The following is a 23,047-nucleotide window of genomic DNA, read 5'->3' on the forward strand; positions in this document are numbered from 1 at the left end:
GCGTTTAATGAGAGCGGAGGAGGGCGGCGATTCTTGGTCGATGGGGGTCGGCAGATTTTATTTTCATAATACTATTTTTACATAGCGGGTCACGTGAAATCGCCTAAATATATTAGTGATATTCGCGCGGGGCCTCGAGCTTATTCTAATGAAAGTGACGACTCCAGGGGCACGGATAATTCGATATTCTTGGTGCATTATTTTTACTAGCATTGATAATTCTTGGCTCGCGCTTAGATGCGAATACGCATGAATTATTGCGAAATTTTCATGTAAATGTATGTATTTAGTTAGTGATGGGATATAGTATTTTAGTAAAAGAAATACAATTTCGTCGATACGTTTGCTCCCGACTCCCTACTACTTCCCCCGCCCACACCCATCCCATTAATTTAAAATATTTGCAATTTATAAATTCCAAGTATCGGAAAGATCTGGTTTTCAGGCATTTTTAAAGCATATGCTTGATCGTTATGAAATCGACATATTGAATTGGATAATTGAATGCTTGTGAAAAGCATCGTAGTGCGCAAAGCAAAGCTGAGCTTACGCGAAATACTCTATTTTCACTTCCGTATGGTAGATTATTATAACCTCGATATTGGATTCTATTAATATTGAATATGTATATAATGAAATATGAATTTCATAACCATAAATTGTCAAAATTTTGTTCAAATGTTTTTCTGCCCGCATTCGACAATCTTCGCTACTCTAAAACAGTAAAAATTCTTTTCTCAGTTTCTACCTGAATAATGAAGACTCGTAAAAATCGAAAATCCCAAGTTATTGTAAATATCCATCTCGTGTAAGAAGCGAATATTTTAAAGTCATCTGTTTTCGTATGCGCAAATATTGCGATGTAATGCTATCTCACATTAAAAATGAGTATCTTCCTTTTACACGTTGATCGTATCAAAATGTTTTATTAACGTTGTAACGCTTATTCATTTGGCACAGAATAAAAAAGAAGATATCGTTAATCTACGGTTGTATTTTTATTTTGTTGTTTCAAATAAAATTGAGGGGAAAAAAGCATGTAAATCTTCGCTATATATATATATATATTTAAAAAAGTGTTCTGGGAAATGATTAAAAGGGTGAAAAAAGAAAAATTGATTCGCGGAGGATTAGCGTGCAAAGACAAAAGTTGTGATTAAAGTACTTACTCTGTTATGGTAATAAAATTTACAACAAATTATATTTCTTAATTAGAGTTGAAATAAGCTTCGAGCACTGACGTCACACTTATGTGACCCACTAGACGTTATTCACTGTTGTCATACAGCATATCGTAGACGATTTAGTTCAAACCGAAATGAACTTTCGTTTTGCTCGGATATTTCCAGAACATTTTTGGTCGTTTCAAAATAGAAATCCCTTTTGAAATTTGCTTCTTTGTATTTTTTTCGAACGACTTGAGAGGAAAAAAAATGTATTGTAATATGAGAATATTTTAAAGCTCACGGTTGAAATATTTATTTGTAAATTCTATAAATCGAGACAATTCTTCTGTTTTTTTTTTAAGAATGTCGTGTTTGCGAAATGCTAATTGCACTGATTCCATTTTCTGTAGAGAACATAATATATTGTCGGAGCTAGCTAATCCGTATTAAAGAAGCACCGATATTAATAATAAATTTCAACATGTAAAATTAAAATCTTTCTTTAAATTAATATTAAATTAATCATTCATATTATATTTAAAATAACAATAGAAAATTTGAATCGGTATGTTATTGTTTTATACAAATAATAACATATTACGCCCAAATTAAACTTTTATTGTAGTTGTAAGTTCGGAAATGTAGCATAAGAAGAACAACAACAACAAAATAATAAAATTAAATTTTAAACGCTGCATAGAACTTCTATTAATAAGCATACATTTTGCTACTGTGTTTCAAATCAATTCCTTCAATATTTTCTCTTTGAAAGTTTATTTTTAGAAATCTCAAATAGTTTCTAGAGAATGGTTTTGAATTCATAGATAATTAATTAATTAATCTATTGTCACAAAAATTCTGAAGATTTTTAATGGATTTACATGGAGTTGCGCTTAATTAATCGTGTGCTTATTAGACTTTACTACTACTTATTAAATGACACTTGTAATCAAATGTAAACGTGAAAACCACATATAATTTACTTGTAATTTAAATTGAAAATACAAATTAATTTTTAGTGTAATTCTGTTTTTGAAGCTGATTTGCTGGAATTAGTCGCGTTCATTCTCTCTCTCTCTCTCTCTCTCTCTCTCTCTCACTCTCACACTGAATGATGATAAAAGTAGTTTTATCGTTTGTAATTTAGCGGTTCTCCACCATCTTAATCATAACTCGTAAGGCACCAAAGTGAAATTATAATTGTTTTCACACAAGCAATTTTGTCACCACCGAACTAATTCCCCAAATACCTAAATACCATACCGTGTCAACCTTCTCCCGTCTATATATATATATATATATGTGTGCGTGTGTGCGTGTGCGTGTAATTCCCAATACAGTGAAAAATGTCGATTAGTCCAAACCATTAAAACATTCCACTTGTTACGAACGAATTAGAGCCCGAGACTCCATAATATAAAGCTTACACGCGGGTGTAAAAAACCTCGTGAATCCCGTATCCCACGTGGCAATAAAAATCCCGCCGTGTGTCTTAAGCAGAGTCGCTATCCTCTTCTATCTTCCCACGCACGATCACAGGACGAGTTTCGTCGCGAGCATATGTAGTGTTTATATTACTCCTGGGGTGAGCGGGACACTGATATGCGTCCGACGGCCGCCGTCGACGCTTTGCATTACAATTGATTGGACCTTCCGGTGTCGCAGGTACCAGACCCGACGGCCCCGGGAATTAACTTCCGTTCGTCGGTTGCTTAGCTCGAACATCCCCCAGATAATTTTTACACTTCGTTTTTCGGCTTAGTCGGCTAATTGCGTACTCGGAAGTTTTTCCCTTGCACATGGAGTATTTGCATCCGCCGTGGCTTCATTGGAGGATATATCGTTTTAGTTGTATCCCATGAGAAATTAACAAACTTGAAGTATAATTAACGCTTGCGTTTAATGGGAGAGTCATAAATGTATTATCCATTCGATGAACTTTTGCCGATGCGTGACCCCTGAAATTGTCGCCAGATTTTATTTCTGAAGAGGCTGTTAATAATGCAGATTTTTTTACTTGAGGCCGAAACATTCGGGTTTGTTACCCGAAAATTAAATTCACCGCTTACCAAACGAATATATTATAATTATATATATATATATAGAGAGAGAGAGAGAGAGAGAGAGAGAGAGAGACACACATTATAACGCAAGATTATTTCAAATTCCTAATATTAAACGTTTCTCCGTTGTTAATAGTACATCAGAGTCTAATATAAATACAGATAAGTTTAACTTAAAATCCTTGAGACAAGGATAGCATCGACTTTTAATCAATTTTTCTCATCTTCGGCAATTACTCCAAGTTGGTGTTATTATTGGAAACATCATATTTCAAAATTAAAACATCGTCCCACAGCTGAAGCGCATAGATTTTTATGGATTTGCTTATTATTATTATTTGCCAAGCCAATTTCTTTTTACGACCTTCTTAAATCCATGGTTTTTCTCGTTAATAATTATTTAATCAGTATTTCAAGGGAGATATCGTAAAAATAACTGTTTTTACACATTATAATAGATCGGACCTTGAGTAGTCCATTAGTAATAAATTGATGTCCGTACAAATTCCAGTAGATTATCAGTAGAAAATTTGCTTTCCCTCTTAGCGTGAAGTAGTGAGAAAAAATAATTCAATATCGTTAGCTAATTCGATATTGTCTCTGTTTCCATGGTACAAGTGCATACCTGAGTAAGACGTGACCAACGGTTAGGTACAAGTATCGTCATAATAAAGTATGATGTCGACTGTTTCTTCGAGAGGGGTTGGGTGGGAGGGGGTAATAATACCAAGAAAGGCAAAGAGGTACTTAAGAACGTACCGAAGGTCTACTCGAAATTCATTTCGGATACAGGTGGGGCAGTTTTATTTCCCGGGGTTTACGCCCGAAGGCTTGCGTATTTCTCTTGAGATTGCCTCATATTAATAACTTATTTCACTTTCTCATTTGCAGAGAGGCCGCCGAGGAAGAACTGTATTGAGGCACATCAGCCAAACAATCAACTCAACTCTAATATAAATAGTGAGTAAAAGATTTTTTTCTTACGAGTCGTTTTCCCATTCGTTAGTTTTATATAACATTATATTGGCGTGATATCGCTTCAAATGTAATGAATTTTTACACGCAACTCGTGATCCAGCTTGGTATAAAATTTAATCTTAAAATTTCATAATTGTAATATAAAATATCGAAGCTTTTAATGAGACTTTAATAAGAGCGATAATATAAATTTCAAATTTATCATTTATATTATATTTCAATAAGATATTTTCTTATATTTTCTTGATATTTTATTTATCTAGCATTGGTATTTTTAATTTAAAGGCGTTATTAACTACTTTGTTTAATGCTTAAATCAAATAGCGAAAATGAAATCGTTAATTTCTTAAGTAAACGTATATCGATATTAAAGAGTTATTTAATTTAAATAAACAAATTATTTGAAATAGCGAACAAACTAGTCATATTGTTCTCAAGCATAAATATGATTCTCTTTGTTGATGTTTTTTTTTTTTGCATTTATTTATTTTGTAAATTTCAAGGAATCATAGAAAACGAATGGACTTATACGTTAAAAAATGCAGGTCAATAATTAAGTTAGAATACTTTTATAGCACTCTATGCACAATCGTGTATCTCTCGTGATCTTGATCTCATAGCCTAACAGTAAAGGTTATTTATGAATCTACGATATTATACAAACTTATCGAAGAATAAATTTTGTTTTCACGAATTAGTAAAAAGATTATAAATATGTAAAATTTTTAAATATAAAACTTTATGAATCTTATCACTCAGTATAGAGAATTATTAATTTATGCCATTTTTACAATATGTCTCTCTAGTACGAGATCTGCCGATCTAACGGATATTTTATCTTTTTATTTCATCTATTTTTATCGCTAATTTTGTGGGTTATTTCTTAATAACAAGTATTTTCACATTTCCTAAACAGAGAATTTACGAAAGGAAGTTTAGCATTTCAATGGCTGTGTACCGCCTATGCATTAATATTATCTCACGAGAATATTCATACACGAAAATGTTATATATATATATAAATCTGCATTATATTCACAACATTTTGCTGTTTCTTAATAGATTGCAATTTTTATTATTACTGGGAAGTATAATGCTATTTACATTTTTTCTCAATTATAAAAGTTACTTACATTCCAATTTTTAAACTTTCAATTTATTCAAACGCTCGACTTTCTCTCAACGACGCCAAGTAATTATCTAACTAACAAATAAGTCACCCGTTTGTACAACAATTTTCTCACGTCTCGAAGACAAAAAGTTGTAGTAGTCTTTTCTTACTATAATTTACCCGATAATTATCGGCCAACTATTCATTTCACATGAGTATATTGCCACTTTTTAATGCAATACATTATAATTAAGGAACGAACGTGCGGTCAGGACTGAAAAGTCTGGAATTGCGACTTATTGAGCAAATTTGAGCAAATCGTTCGATTATTTGAACGGAAGAAAGTTCGCCAAGCTTTCACACAAATAACGTCCAATCGAACAACTTACGATCGTACATTTTTACATATTCCCGTCTCATTTGCCTGACGTCTACCTATCCTCGCCTATCCTCAATAAGAATTTCTCTCCACTCTGTATATCGCGAGCGGCCACTAGTGAAATGAGAATACGGATGGCTGCGAATGCACGGATTACCGATTGCCCGGTAACGGGCTTCCCCCATACACACGGTACCCACGGATTTGGTAGGGGAGTGGCGAGAGGGGGAGGTAGGGTTTACGTAGTTAGTCGAATCGTGTACGGGGAGCGTCGAATTTTCCCCCGCTTGAATTTTAACGGTATAGCCGGTCATCGTCATGGGCCCCGGCTTTCCTCGCACCGACGCTCGCCTTAGATGCCTTCGTACATTTCCCGCGTCGGGAGCTCCTCCGCATCCAGAAGTACAGCAGCGGTGTCCACATACCGTATGGGTAGAAGATCCTCTTCGGAGCTTCTCGCTGGCGCTAATAATCGTCCGACCAAGACCAATTTCGGGAGTCTCGATCCTTCTACCTCGTGTGCGCGCGCGTACGGGCGTATGTGTGCGCGCACGAGCTCCTCCCGTGTTTCATATTGTGAAGAGACTCGTTTGTGTGTTGTGTAATGCAAAATGCATGAATGTGCGCGAGTGGACCGGGTAATTTGTGAAATCCGTGGCATCCGACGATTTTGTCGCGCGTAGCGTCATAATTAGAATTGCGTTGTTATGCGTTTCCTTTGAAACTTGGTATGCAGCAAAAAGTTGCAAAAAGTTCATTTCGTTGGATGGAGTCTGTGCTTTCTGTTTCTTAGCTACGGCACTACAAGGGGTGGGGTGGGAAATAAGCAATGAAACTATTTTTCTTCTATTCAATGATTCTATTCTTCGAAGTGTTGGCGAATTTCTTTTCATGCCTAAAGCGTCATTCATTTTAAGCCTATGGTTTTTATAAATTTTAAAAATTGCAAATTGCAGTATTAGTAGTCGTCCGAGTTAATTTCAAGGGAGTTAATGTAATGAAATATTTTGCAAAATAAATATATTTATCGTAATAAGTTATAAAAGTAATTGAATTGATGAAACTCCTGCAATTATTAGTAATTAGAAGTGCGCTTAAATGAGATCTTTCCTTAAATATTTAGGTTAATCATACTATATTATAAATTACTGTTTTTAACTAAATATGCAGTCGAGCGTATTGAAAAGCGCAGTTGTAATACATAAAATCACGTGATTACAATGCAAATAAATCTGATTAAATTAAACAATCTTTTATTGTAAAATGGTTGTGAAATAATTTAGCTTTAGATTTTCATTATTGTTTTGTTGTAGTTTAATTACAAGCTTTTACCTTTCTTAAGAAATTTTTATAAACTGCCGACGCGCCATTCATTACTCGACTCTATTATAATTATTCCATTATCATTATTGAGCAAACGATAAATTTTCATCAATAATTTCAATTTTGAAATTACTCGCCGTTTCTATGCCATTAGAAGATAGAACACTATTTTATAAAGAAATTGATTATTCGATTGTAATGTTATTTTTTTTTTTTTTTTTGCATTGAAAAAGCACTTTGTTTAATGCAATATGCATAGTTAAGGACGAAACAGAAACAAGTGTAGATTAATAGAAATTTATTACAATTTAATTATCAAAATCTTATTTCATTGAAATTATTCGAATGTTTCTGAAACTCATGCGATAATATATATTATTAGATAGCTCTGAGTTCAATTAATCTGCATTCGTTAAAAAACGTATCTAATTTTACTCTGCAATAGGGTCGATATATCCATAATGGCCACTACATTGATTGTGGCTATTTTCGAAGGTGAGCACTCGCAACTGCCAGTATTTACAAATATTATTAAAATCATTATTAAGGCGACTAATTTATTTTCATTATTTTTCAATTTCGTTAATTAATTATATCAAGCATATAGTCAGATTAATGAACGGACCTTTAAAAGTCAAAATAAGATGAACGATTTTTTTATTTTTTTAATCTTACTTTATAGCCTAATATTTACTAGCAATTTTATCTATAATAAAATATATGAATTTCACTGATTCACCGCAATAATAAATATATAAATTCGTGTGTTAATAATTGATAATCGTCAACGGATATGATATAAGGATTCTCTATAAATTATATTTTTGCGAAAATAATTACATTTTCTTTATATTTCTTGTTTTTGCAGAATCAAACCTTTCAACAGTTAGAAAAGCGCCGAGCATTAAAAGTGTTCAATCTAATGTAAGCGCGAAGCAAAAAAACGCAACGACTAATAAAGGTAAGATATTAATTTCTTTTTCTTTTCATTTTCATTTTCAATTTATATATATATATATATATATATATATATATGAAATAATAAATGCTTCTGTAAGTATAGGATAAGTGGAGCGTGCCTTTAAGTACATTAAATGATTTAGAAAGTTCTTAATATTAATTTTATTGGTCTTAATTTATTTATTTGGGAATATATTTTTCATAAAAAAAAATATAAGTGTATAGTCGATAGATATAGAGCTGCAGAAATTTTCGATCGGCGTTCAATACAATGTTTTATATATATTAATATATACATGTTTGTTTACACGGATACTTTACGCAACTGTAGAATTAGGAATTATCGTTCACTTTGTTTTACCAAAAGTTGAAGCAAAAATTCTTATTATACACGTTCTTTTTACAATCTAACAAGGTTATGAGAATTAAAAAAAAAGTAGGATAAATAAAAATGTAGAAAACGTGATGGTATATCAAGCGCAGGAAACCGCTTCTGCCTAATAAGTGGAGCCTTGTTGTAAAGTTCGTGTAAATTCAAACGGCACAAGCGTAACCATAAGTAAACGGAATACCAAACGAATGCAAACGCAGGAATATAACTTTGGGCGCTTTGCTTAGGAAAAGCAAATTGTAATAAAAGCAGGTGTAACGATAACGAGTGGTGCGCGGCTCATTTTACAATTGGCATCAAAAAATGTCATTCACAGATGCCACACACCGTCTATTAAACCTTCGGCGGCCTCGCCAATATTCGCTTTTACCGGTGCTCCGACTCGCTTTGCAAAAAAAAAAAAAAAAAAAAAAAAAAACCCCAGGCGTAACGCTAACTTGTAAAATAAGGAAATAGAGGCGATGGCATGAAATAAGCGCCTCCATCGCACGTCCTCATTTATTTTCCCACCTTGTGGAGTTACATTACGCCAACGTAGTTTCCACGGAGTTTCTAATGCCTGCGTCTGGCCGTTCGCATGCGCGTGTTTCATGGAAAGCGAAGAAAAAGTACCGGAGATTTTCGCTTGATAGTGCAGCCTCAAGCATTTAGGTTGGCTACTTTTCATGCAATCATTATTCTACTGTTCCTCGCACGTAAATAATTTAATTGGAACAATGATAGTTTTCGTGTCGAGTCTCTTCCGTTGACCTAGTAAAATTATTGTTAATCATAGAAGCATTTTTTGTTTATGCAAACTTTGTGGTTAGAGTGATGAATGGTCGTGGGATTAAATTTTCGATCTCCTTGATTATAATTATTTAGTTCAAAATAATAAAATAACGACCAAGTATAGCGTTCAAATTGGAAAAAGATTTTAAATGAAAATTGTCGTTCTAACATTGTAAATGTTTTTTCGTGGGGTGGATGATGGGGGGGGGGTGCATGTATTATATAAAATTTCATAAAATAACTTTTATAATATATAATAAATATAAATTTATAATATATATATATAAATAAAATAAATTTTATTTGTTTAGAGTCGACAAAATAAATGCATTTTTATTATTTATAATATTGTATTCGTTAAAAGGTAAAAAAAAAAAAAAAAAAAAAAAAAAAATAAGTGGCAATTCTTTACAGGAATGGTCATTTAGTTAAGAAATCAAAATTCTTACATTCGTATGATATGCGAAAAATTACTGAGCTCTTAATTTGTAAATCATTGCGAGAAAATACTTAAGGATTAAATACGCAATTTTAATCTAGCCAAGAACATCATAAATACACGTGTCATACGAATAAAAAATTAAACTTTTTATTAATATACATTTGATTAAATATCATTGCTTTCTAATAAATTTTATTACTAATAATTATTGTAATTGTCTTGTCCAATAAATAAGCAGTAAGAAAAATTATGGGAATCGAGTTGTCTGCGTCAAGTTCTATCCTTTTGGGATTTTAACGCGAATTTAATGATTTTTACGTGTTCGATTTTATTCATTAAATTGGTTTGAGAATTTATAATTTTGTTCGTTTAAATTTTGTTTTATATAATTATTCATCTGATCGAAGAATTGTTTACATTAACAATGAAATGATCAGATCGACATAATAATATTATACTTCATGCTTTATTAAATCGTAAATTCGTATCATAATTAAAAACTTTACTTTTACCACGCACTTTTCATACTTGAACTTTATTATCTCGCAACAATGTTAATAGAGTGGTGTGTCAAATAAAAACGATAGCTTTAACATTGAACTCATTGCTCTGCTAAATTTTATTAAGAGGAAGCTCTAGACATATAAAATACAATAAATAAACTATTTTCTATAGTTTTTTTTCAAAGCTAAGTTTCTTAATAAAAAATGGCATTGCTAAGCTGATAACATAACAAATTTAATAACATTTATTTTATTTGGACATTCGATGCATGATAAAAATTAATATATTATCAAAGATATGTAACAATTGTTCATAAAAATTTTTTTTTTCCTTTTTTAAGTAATCGAATCAACTTTAATAGCACCAATTTACTTACTATTTTCATTTTGCTTTTGCATGGCCAAGAACAGCTTTACGATCATACGAATTTCTATCTATTTCTCAATACGTCAAATCTCTCAGTGCTCAGTGTATATCATATTATAGCGATGCATACTTAATGCTATGCCTATACTCAATACTGTACCGATAAATTTCTAATTAAACAGTGAATGGATTCACTTTTTCGCAATAAAAATTGGAGAGCCAAAACTATACAATTATTATAAGATTGCTATGCAGAAAACGTCGAGCATAATAGCATCAAGATATCCCGAATATCTAATTATACGACAATTAAGGAAGCATCGCTAGCTCCATGGATAATTCCCAAGGCGAAAGTAAGGATATCTGGAGCTAAATCTCAATGTTCAATTTTGGAGAGCATCCGGGTCGACGGTAGAGCGACGCATCGCGCGACCGTCGATGCCCGTGACAATTTTGCATAACGGATCGTTTTTTATTTTTTTTTATCCTCGAGCGGAAGCTCTGATTTGTAGCGGTCGTGATGCGTTTCCCTCCCTCATCACGCAGGCGCTTACGTGCGTAACGCCTTGTAAAAGAAAGCCGACGACGATGACTTTCACTTGCTGCACGCGCCCGTCCTTTTCCTCGCGGATCTCTTCCTTTGTAATGCAACGTTCGCTTTGCGGGATTTTGTCGCTGCGTGGCAGGGTGATGCCCGAGGAGGGCACTTCTTTCTTCCTTTGCCTCCATGTCCCGAGTACAGTTACTTTCTGAACTGAATGCGCGATAAAGTGGAAATTTAGAAATCGGTTCATTCGCTCGCTTACGCGAAAGGGAGTTTTTATTCATTACTTTAATAAATTTTATATAAAATTATGGTTTAGTTTATTATGTAAACGAGATGCTAAATCTCGTTTCATCCTCATCTTGGGGGGATCCTGATGTTGCCTCTTAGTGTTGCCTCTTGGTCGCGATATCGTTTGTGGATTCCCCTTGCCTCGAGACTCTCATCTGTATATTTATTCATTTCACTTTAAATTTCTAGTTAACCGATCGACTCACGATTAAAAAAAAAAAATTGAAATTTGAATCATACTTCTTTTTTTTTGTGAATTATTGCTTTATTGTTTGGAATATTCATATATATATATATATTATATATTTACAGTCACTTGTTTTTGTGACGTCCAGTAATATATTAAAGAAGAATTAAGAATTTCTAGAGAGCGGTGTTTGTGTATGTTAATTGAGGTATATTATCGTTAATGCTTTCATTTTCAAAGTTTTTAGTTCTTGTAACGCTTTGTATTGATTTGCGTGTGTTTTCAATATCCGCTTGTTTATGGAATGACGATAACTGAAAACAAAATATCAATGAAATATAAACATATAACGAATATTGGATGATAATGAAACAACGTTTAAATAAACATGCACTCGCCGCCTGCTTGTCTCCTCCTCCTCCTTCTTCGCCACTTGCACATATTCGTCCAGACTACTTTATTCAATTGCAAAAGAATTTCGTTCGTCTGAATGCTCTATTTGGAGCCATTTTATCCGAGTTCATCATCGAGCAGCCAAGTAAAAGATAAAGCTACACGGTGCTCTGATTTATTAATCTGCAAATCATGCGACTTATCGTGCAGCGCAGATTTACTCTGCATTTTATCGGGACGGATGTCATCGAGAGATTTACGTAGTGAAACAAAATTTACATTATTATTGTGTTTTTTTTTTTTTTTTTTTTTTTTTTTTTTTTTCCAATGAAATCTCTCCTCGCTCGAGTCCACTCGAGTTTTGTCTGGCTGGTGGGTGGGGCGGGGGGAGTAGCGGGGAACGAGACGGTTAACGCGCGCCAAAGGGCAAACAAGCGCTTTGCCCTATTACTCTAGTCGACACGATCGTAAATGCGCATGAATTAATGCAAGCGTCGAGGAAAATTCAATGGCCAACAGGATCTGTATAGCATCTCCATAGTAGTCGGGCGCTTTTGGACATTCGGCTTATCTCTCTTAGCCCCCTTCTCACCCTCCCTCGCTCACTCGTTCGCTCGCGGACGCTCGACTCAGGCGGAGCGAGGGCAGCCGGCCAGAGCCGAGGAAGGAAGGGAAGGCAGAGCGTAGTAGATCGCCAAGGTGAAGCTCCTCGTACGTACGCGCAGCTATTAGTACTCGTTTCTCTCCTGACGGAGGTAAATAGAGGCAGATAAATAGGCAGATAGAGCGAGCAGCGCGAGGGAGGGGCGGGGTGGGAGAGGGAGAGGCGGAGCTCGCGCGTCGTGCTAATTCAGTCGGCATCGTGATTTTCGACACAGTGCCTTGTGTGGCTGCCCCCGGTAAGTCCCGTAGTCGTTCGCATCATAGTTGCGCGATCGCGCACTTTGTCGCGATCAAACGCATACTTTACCCTGTGATGGAGCTAACGAGAATTAAGTAGCGATGGATACACCGACGCGCGCCTTTATTAATTTTTTTACGGTAAAAGTGACGTAACCAAGTGCGATGTGAGGTTCGAGGCCCAAGGGGTGTTTTAAAGATGAAACGCAAGTCGAGACGAGGACGCAAAGTGAGGTTCAAGGGATGGAAGAGGAGCAAATGTAAGAAGATGGTTATGACGTGAGCGACGAGTTGCGTGAATGTCGATGTGCGCGCGATCTTTATTCGCGATCGATACGTAAATGCACACATTTTTTAATAAAGGGGGAAATAATTTCGTGGACAATTATAATAATTGTACTATCGTCATTGTTGCGGTGATTTAGCGTTGAGGTTATACGCTTTAGACCCGCGGCGGCCCTACAGCTTATGACGTAAAAAAACGATTCATTTGGCACGTAAGTTAACCATATTGAAATTGTCACCGAACGGCAATGTTATGTGAAAATGTAGCGGTCGGCGTTAACAGGATTAGTTTAACCTGAAAATAGGAGGATAAAATTATAGTTTCAAAAAACGACAGATTAAGAAATTCTTTAGGAATAATCATGTTTCTATTTTCGTTAAAAGCTTTTGACGCGTGCGAACTTCTTAGCGCAGGTGAGGAGACGACGTATCACTTAAAAGGGCGAAATAATGGCAAGAAATTTGGTTGAGGGAGAGCCGAGGACGCGTCCCCGTCTGCATGCACCAAATTACCAGAAATAATGTTGCGATTGCGTTGTCATTATTAGTTACAGAGCGCAACACCGCCAATAGTAGTAACTCCAACAACCGGACGGCTAACGTCGGCAAGGATCACGGTAGTAGCAACGGCTCCGTTCTCAATAATCACCGTCACAACAACCACAATCATAACAACATCATTATCAACAACAACAACAACAACAACACCAACAACAATAACAATAATAACAACAATAACAACACTAACAACAACAACAACAACAACAACAACAACAACAATAATAATAATCACGTGCTGGTTGCGAGAGAGGCTATCGCGCTGCCAGCGCTCACGGCCACCAACCAGCATCAGTTTCACAAGCTGGGCACTAGGGAGCAAGAGGTCCAAGTCGACATCAGCGACGCGATTAAGCTTGAGGTTGGCTGCCCAAACAACGACCGGAGCAAACAAGTGGAGGAGACAATCCAGGCCCTTGCCATAACCGTCCAATACTTGACGCATCAGGTGAGTATTATTGTTGCTGCTTTTACGCGCCGTCGACTTTTCTGCAATGTCGCGACAACTTTCACTCGCTTTTCTTCGCTATTTTGCCTAATTTGGAATGAATGGAGGAAAAAGATTTAGCTCTTTCTAATTGGTAAATTTGTCGAAACGATAACTATAACCGTGTGCGCACTTTCGTTTTTTGTTTTTTTTTAATTTTTTAACGATTTTATATCGCGTGGATATCCGACGGCCAGCCGCTCTTATTAATTTAACCTATTACTTTCGCGTTCATTAATTAAACGTGTCTCACGAACATTAGAATCAATCGATTAGTAATCGTGAGCAAATCGCCTTCCGTTGAATTGTACTCTTGCCTTCTGCTCCCCAGCTATTCTAGCAGAGTTCTAGAGGTGTAGAAACGAAGTTCGAAGTAGGTAAGGGTACGAGAGCATTCGGACGTGCATCGGACATTTAGTGTCGCCGAGAGAGAGAGAGAGAGAGAGAGAGAGAGAGAGAGAGAGAGAGAGAGAATGGATAAAGGGAACAAGATCCTTGTAGTGCTGAGTATCGTAGAATGGTCAGACCATTGATCGATTGATCAGAACATTGTAGGGGGACTAGGCTCGCTTAGTTTTTTTTTCTTTTTTCGCGCAATGATAGCAATATTACGAGAAACGCGTCTAAACGCCCATCAGAGGTATTGGGATTTATCTATTTTTTCCTTTTTCTTTGCTCTGTTTGTCACCTCAGAATACACTTACCCTATTGCGTACCATATCGACGTTCCTCCTTGTTCGTTGTTCATCCGCTGCCGAGAAAAGCTACGCTGAACTTGATAACGATGTTGTTTTCTCATTACATTAAACAATCGAGACAACGCGTGTTGTTTTCTCGAACCATCCAATGGCGCCATTCTCAATTATTTATACCGAGTGCTCGCCATATTAGTGTGTCGATATCTGGTGAATCTAGATGTTTCTACCTACGATGAAGATGCGTACGTTGGAACGTGTTACAATCCGATAGCTTCATTAATAAGACGCTTGGGCTCGAGGATGGACATTTAATTCTTTTAAATCCGTATGAGTGTGTTTCTTTGTTGACGAACTCAATGTTCTGCGTTGAGACGTGCAATTTTTGAGGGAATTTTGCTAATCCGGGTGCCGTTTTCAACGACGATAGTGTTGAGTGTGTCGTGCCGGCTACCATATTTGATGGTGATATAGCAAGAACCTGTCGAACAATAACATCTAATACTGTAACGGTACAATTATTATCAGGAGTATTAGAAAGCCCGAAATTTATGGGGATTATCGTAATAAATTTTACGTTGAATTGCCAGAGTTGTCTTTATTTACGAGACAAGCTTGTTGTGCGCGCAGTAGCTATTTAATTATAAATAAATTATATATAAATTTTTTTTTTAACTTTTTTTTTTATTATTTATTATTATTAATTTAAATGAAGAAGGTAATGGAAAGGCACTCGAACAGTCGAATTCGACAAATTTACCACTATATTATTTCTTCTTCGATTATAATTCGTCCGCGTCATTATATAGGCAATGTTTAATAACCAACTCTTACTGTTTAACCGTCGTTATTAGCTGGAAGGTATCTCCCTCTGCCGACTTCGGAAGGACTTCGACAAGATGAAGACCGAATGGCTATCGATGAGCTCCGAGTTGGAAGAGTTGCGGTTGCGAAAATCGGGCATGGATGATGCATTGAGCCGAGAGAGAGACGAGCATCTTCAGACTATCGAGAGTTTGCGCGAGGATCGTGAGTAGTAGTGCACATGTTTTTTTTTCTTATCCGTAGATGCCTGAGTGGGAGGAAAATTTATGGCCGCATCAATTCAGATTGGCGAATTTAATTCATAGACCCGAGAGGCATATTTTTAGATAATTCTCGTAACTAGATGAAATCGTTAATAATAATTTATGTAATAGAGAGAAGACGATTTTAATTGTTTTATATGCCAGTGCTATCTATGTTATTGTATTAAAATTTGTCGTAAGTCGAGCGATCTCGTATGATAAATGAAATAAAAATACATAGGCGCGTGAGAAAAGGAAAGTATTCTTTCATTTCTAGATTAGTGTATTATCCAATATAAGGGAATAAGTCTTGAGTAAGTCACTGATAAAAGGCGATAAGCTTGTCAATTTAACGTACGTTAAAAGTGGGAAGCATTGGAACAATGCAATGGGGGAAAATTGTAAAAGGCCGCTGTCCCGGAAGTCATATTACAACTGCCAAGAAGGAAAATGATTGAATGAGCGATGTTGGGCGCGCGGAACCGAAGGAGGAAGAATTATTTCGAGCTGCTTTGCCTTGAGCTCATTTCAGGCGCACGACCCTTGCGTCCAAGTGACGGGCGTCGCTTTACAATTTTGGCGCCCGAATTGTCCGTACGCGTTTCAAGAGCTCACCTTTACAGCTTCTTTTTTAATTGGCCATGCACTATTAAAAGTCTCGATCTTTATGATTCGATGTACGCGCCGGCCAGATAACCAACTTTGGCCGTTTGTGTTTTTTTTTTCTTTTTTTTTTTTCCATTTTCAGTTCAAAGTCTCTCCTTATGCGTTCTAAGCACTGAATCATTGTACAATAACTTTATCGGCATAAAAAATTACATTATTTTTAAAAAATCAGCAAAATTTATAAGGAGATATTTGAAATCGCAAGAGAAGCGAACACGTTGGAAATCAACCGCGCGACTACATTCTCTAAATGTTTATTTTATGTTTTCGGCATTTTAGATTGACAACAAAGCAATTTTTCAACCATTATGTATTTATCAATTCAATAGTTTTAAATGGATATAAAATAATAAATAAATTTTACTGTAAATTCTAAGATGATAGAATTCATATAAAATATGTGTATGAGTTGCTGGACATGTTTTTGTGGCTTTGAATTGTTTTGTACAAAAAAAAAAAAAAAAACATTTTTCTTTCAATGCGAAATTGTGAAAACGAGCCTATAACTTATTACTACAATCTAATAAGATTATCCACAATGTTATAATGATTTTTAAGATCTTTTAAATGAAAAAAGTTAATAGATGTGACTTAAAAATAGATCGTACGTAAATGGCAGTATGTATTCAAGGTTGAGACGGTCAATCATGAAATTAACTGAAAACTCGATTTTTAACGATTTCATCCATGTTTTATTTTTAGATATAATAATAATTATAAATTATTATTCCTTGCTAATAATACCTTTGAATAGCTGGCAGAGTCTTTTCTATTGTCTTGCAGGAAAATTATAAATGTGATGTATTATATCGAAAGTAGTTTATTTGTATCAACGATTACTTAACAATGCTTTATTAATTTTATTAAAAAGAAAAATGATATCGATTACTCACTTTAATTGAAAAAAAAAACAACTAAAAAATATTGAAATGTGCTTTTAGTTATATTGAAATATAAAAGAAAATCATACATTTATATAGTAATAATAATAACAGCAATTTTCGCGTTTCTTATGGCAATGTTCAATTATATTAATACCCGTGATATACGTGTGAAATTTTAATTTTATTTAAAATTTGTCGTACATTTGTGTGTTAATTATGTGAATATTTAAATATTTGTTTCCGAATGCGTCGATTGACTTACTTTAATGGTCTTAATTTCTATTTCAACTCAAGAAAACGGTAATCACTGAGAGCGTAAAATTATCAATTTCACTTTCACTAAAGCCGACCCATAAAAACATCGCCGTAAGTCCGACCATTGAATTTGGGAACGTACGTTAGAATAATAATAATGAGTTTTTTTTTAAAACATTAGTATCGAGTGGCCCAATGACGTTTCAAAGGTCAATTTGAAAGTTACTATCGAGGTCAACATACGAATACCATGTGAATTTTACAAGTTAATTACAAGATAATTACCGTGAAAGTCGCGATAAATCTATATTACTTTTATAAGCGCACTATTCAATGAGAAAAATTTGCGAAATCATTCGTAATCAGTATTACCATATACATCAAAACTTTGCCAAATGCTATATTTTACCTAATGTGATTAATTAAAAAAGAATTGTTTCGAATGCTCCTTTACCGTTAATTTGTCAGCTAAGAGGTCAGTCAATTTATATTGTCAATAATTTTTTTTACAAACAAGACTTGTGATTTGATCTCCAATAGCGATCATCTCTCTCTCTCTCTCTCTCTCTCTCTCTCTCTCTCTCTCTTGCGCTAACTCTGATGCTATTCCTTACATTCGTAAATCGAGAGATTAATGTACGCAATTATAAAATTTTTGCTCGTTATGGATTTAACATGATGATGAATCGAGGCATAATATGACTTCCTTAAAAGAGCTGTAGTATCGGCGCAATACTTTCTATTCTTTAGCCTCTAATAGATATTCAAATATTAAAAGACTAAAGTTTGAAATATAGAATGATTGAAAATTTTAACATGTCTTCGTGATGGAAAAATGGTATCACGCATATGTTATAATTTTGAGATGAATGATTTTTTTCGTTATGCTTCATGTTCATTTTAATGAAAGTACTTTAATACAGATTATGTATTTGTAATATTCCATCAAAATAATTGCATATAGTTCATTTGAATTTATTAATAAAGAAAAAAGGCAAGTAAAGCATGGAGTTTAATTACTTTTGACATATCCATAAGAGCGTACGAAAAGTCGCTTAGTGGCATTGGCATTAATAATTAGTTGACATTTTATTTTTCATTTATTTCGTATTGTAAATGATATTAATATTAATAATAATTGAGATGATGATACAGTAAATACTTTAAAAGGCTTCGACTAGCATTTTACGATTCGAGCATTTTAATCGCTATCTCGATAATATTCACTGTAATTTGCCGGATTACCAACACAAGCGCACTTGCGTATAAATGATTTCCATAAGACATCCGTCCATTGAGAAATGAGCGTGTCACGCATTATAAAGAATACGCTATTTGTGTCGTAGTGGATGGCGAGCGGTTGGCGCGTACATCACTCGAACACGCGGTTCAAGAATCGCAGCGTCAAGCGCACGAGTTCCAGGAGCTGCTGCAGGAGCGGGAGCGCGAGCTCGGTCAGACGCGTCGGGCAGCCCAGGCCGTTCAGGACCAGGGCGCCCTCCTCGCGGAGGCCGAGTCCTTGCGTACCGTCCTTGAGCTGCGCAGCCAGGAGAACGCGCAGCTACGCTCAGAGGTTGACCTCCTGAGGCGCGAGCTCGACGAGAAGGAACTGCTCAAGCAAAAATACGACGGCCTCGAGGCAAGGTGCGAGGACCTCAAGGCCCAGCTTCAGAGCAAGGAGACTTTCGAGAGGCAGCTCACGCACGACAACGAGGTGAGGAGATCCTCCGGTTACTTCATTATATTTGAATTTTGGCTTGAACATTATGAGCGTGAGGGGGGGGGAGTTTTCGATCGATCGGTATTCTCTCATTATATGCAATTCTTCGATTGTCCATCGTCATTACAAGTTGTTTGATCGTTATTTATTTAATTGCTAGCAGGCGATATTTTTGTCTTCTGTGATCCTTATGGGAATTAATAAATGTAATAATAATAATAATAATAATAATAATAATAATAATAATAATAATTACACTTGGTTTAACGGGCTAATTAAGCTGCTTGTTATTTTCAATTATGCATACACATTATACATTTTTTATTAGTGTACGCGGTGCTTTTTCCATAAGTATTAAAAATAATTACACTTGGTTTAACGGGCTAATTAAGCTGCTTGTTATTTTCAATTATGCATACACATTATACATTTTTTATATCTAATATTATGGTGATACAAACTTTTTTTTGTTTTTTGTTTTTTTTTTGTTTTTTGTTTTTTTTTTGTTTTTGTTTTTTAACGATACCTTTAATACTGCAATAAATACGTTTACATGATTTTTGCTGACGGGTTAAGCCGGTGATAATAATCAAACGATATATCAACGTTCGATATAATAAATCATTAGTAATTATAACAACAATATATAAGGGAATATGTCACAAAGCGTTTATCGTATGCCTGTATTACGCGCATGTAATTCCATGGCAATGATAATCAATGAGCCGCGTAAAAAGTAAAAAAGCCTCCATACCGCCGCCGCCGCGACTTTAGTTGGAATGAAAAGATCATTTGATTAACGGGCGAATGTTTGTGTCGTTGTCGCAGGTACTGATGGACTCGTTCCACCAGATGTCCAAGCAGAACAAACGTCTTTCGCAGAGGAACGAGGAGTTGCTGTGGAGGCTGCGCCAGAAAAATGAGGTCGTGAGTGTGCTGACGAATCAGCTAACCCCGCCGTCTCAGAGGCTCTCCAAGTCTCTGGGGCCCGAGCACACCGACCATCCTTCCACGGACTGTTCGCAAAAGTCGGAGGTACTCTCATTAATACTTGATCTCCCCCCCCCCTCTCACTTCACCTTGCATTTGTCGATCACGAGAAGAAAATCACCACAAGGACGCGCGTCGCGTGCAAATTATTTACGTTCAATGGCACATCATTATTTCATAATACTTGCATTGCGCCTTAAAGTTCACTAGATTGTTGATGTTCAAATTCACGATTCGCTCTATTTACATGAAGAAATGAGGCGAGCGATTAGTGTCAGTTGAGCCGAAAGAGTTCAAGGGTGAGAAAGTATTGGCCGATCCATAACGGGAGAATATTCAATGAATTATAATTAACTTTCAATTAATTAAGAGGGTAATCGATTTCCTCGCATAAAATTCATCTATTGCCTAAGCTTTTATAATCACTGAATTTTTTTTAAGATAATTAAGTCGCGTTTTTTAGTAAAATTTATCACGGCTAAGATTTTTATCGCGCCATTTAATGCTATTTAATGATAGAAAAATGAATAATTGGAAGGATTAGAACCATTTAACACGTATGTATGAAAGAGCAGTCGATCGTGATTGTGCAGAAGATACAAGTTTCCCTTAAAAAAAAATCCTGATGCAACTCATAGAGCATCATTCATTAACCTTGAGCGTCTCATCGTCACATTTTATGAAGCTAAGAGCGCTTTGACATTTATCACCATAAAATAGTCTAAGGGACTATTCTCTTTTCGACTACAATTGACCATCGCGGCTTGATTTTCTCAGCAACAAGGAAGCAACTGCTCGATGGTTAAGTATATGGTAGAGAAGGGCGACTCGGTATCCTGGACGCTTGACATCACCGAGGGCATGGAGAGCGGCAACAGCAGCAATTACAAGACGCCGAGCCCCTCGCTGAGGCGCTACCACGATAGTAACGGCACGCTCGTGTCGAGGCAGGGCTCCCTCAGGTTGCCGATGACGAGGCGGTCGAACCTTACGTCAGGTCGCGCGCGCTCCAACAGCGTATCTGTCGCGGAGTCGTCGAGGGTTGCGACGATCGGTGCCGAAGAGACCGGCTGGAATCCAAATTTTAACTCCACACCTCTCCAACGACATAGGAACACCCTGGCAACCGGCGATAAATTATGGGTTTGTTTCTTTTGCAATTTATTGTTGGGTGCAAAGGCTACGTACGGTGACCATAGCTATCGCCTTTTCGATTTCTCTGGGTTTTACTTATCATTACACACGGGATTTTCGTAATTTCATCAAGACTTCTTCTTCGCGTTTCATTAGATGGTTTATTTATTTATTTATTAATTTTTTAATTAAATGACTGATTCAATTACTTTTATATTCAAATTACCGATAATACAGCCTATGTCTAACTTAAAAAAGTTGAAAATTGACTTATCTTAAGTGACAAATCACACTTACATCAACACACACAAACTTAATTTTTTTATGTTTTTTGTTCGCTTTATATAATTTGCAATGAAATCTAATAGATTTCTTGGTAAATAGTAATATTCTTAAAAATATTGCTTTATATGCGTTAATCATTTCGACATGATAGAAATAAGCAGATAAATCTCGGAATTTTGGCTGTTTATTATTGAACAAAAGTGGTGAAAACAAAATCATCCTCAGTACAATTTAGATCTTAATTCAAATGCTTTTCTTCTTTGATTAAATCTAATGAACTTGGAGCATTTGTGATATAAAGTATCGATAAATTTGATAAAAATGAACGAATGGCAGAGATGCATTAGTGTATTTAATTATTTGTTAATAATTTATTTCACGTAACCCTTATACGTACCTTATAAGATTTACTTAAGGTTATGGATAATCGTTACGTCAATTATATTTATAAAATTAATTGTCTTTTGTAATTATTCGGTGACTATTATGATAATCATTTCTTGAAAGTAGACAAGAATTATTCATTGATTTTATTAACAAAATTTTTAAATCATCTGTAAATCTAAATTGGGGGGAAGCGAACTTTTTAATAAATATCCCCTCATCTCTTACTAATCGGAATCCCTCAAAATTGCAAACAAAGACGACAAAAAATGCCTATTTATGCAATTACCGTTAAGCATCGTAGTATTAATCTAGATAGTGTAGGAAATTGTTAGAAACACTTTTAACTTCAATATTTTCTACTATTCTTTGTAGACAATTAATCAAAAAGCTGACGTCTCAACATAAAACAAAAACAAAAACATTTTTTCATTTGCTTGGGGCGTTGCAGTCATTGTCGAACACCGTCCCGGAGGCGAGCAATAGCACCATCAACGCTTGTAGCGGCGACGCAAACGTCGTCAGCGGCGGTGTGACCAATAGTGGAAAAGTCGTAACATTGGAAGTGTCGACTACTGACGAGGAGGAGGAAGAGGAGGAAGAGGAGGAAGAGGAAGAGGAAGAGGTTGCGGGTCAGCGGCCTCAGGAAGCGGGGGGTGAAGCCATGATCTCCGAAGAGACTTCAGCCTCTTCTAGCAATGAGGACGACGAGTCCTCGGTCAGCAGTAACGACATTCCCTGACTGAAAATGACGCAGACGCACAGATGGACTAAAACTGTGAAGTCTAATAAAAAGCCTGAGAAATATTGCGCCGGCTACAAGTATTAATCACGTGGGTGGGTGGGTCCCCCCCCCCCCCCCCCCCCC

The 23,047-nt window shown here is 35.7% G+C and overlaps 1 protein-coding gene across 1 annotated transcript; it reads left to right on the plus strand.

Moving 5' to 3' along the window:
• Positions 1-6,306: 6,306 nt before the first annotated feature.
• Positions 6,307-23,019, plus strand: LOC105360448 (myb-like protein P). The gene is made up of 10 exons (XM_011497343.1): positions 6,307-6,335; positions 7,466-7,515; positions 7,889-7,981; positions 13,603-13,760; positions 13,797-14,060; positions 15,649-15,823; positions 19,013-19,380; positions 20,215-20,421; positions 21,154-21,519; positions 22,631-23,019. The coding sequence occupies exons 1-10, from the start codon at positions 6,313-6,315 to the stop codon at positions 22,919-22,921; spliced, it is 1,995 nt and encodes a 664-aa protein (XP_011495645.1). The 5' UTR covers positions 6,307-6,312; the 3' UTR covers positions 22,922-23,019.
• Positions 23,020-23,047: the final 28 nt, after the last annotated feature.

Source organism: Ceratosolen solmsi, unplaced genomic scaffold (genome assembly GCF_000503995.2).
Source record: "Ceratosolen solmsi marchali unplaced genomic scaffold, CerSol_1.0 scaffold13, whole genome shotgun sequence".
In the NCBI taxonomy this organism is placed as follows: domain Eukaryota; kingdom Metazoa; phylum Arthropoda; class Insecta; order Hymenoptera; family Agaonidae; genus Ceratosolen; species Ceratosolen solmsi.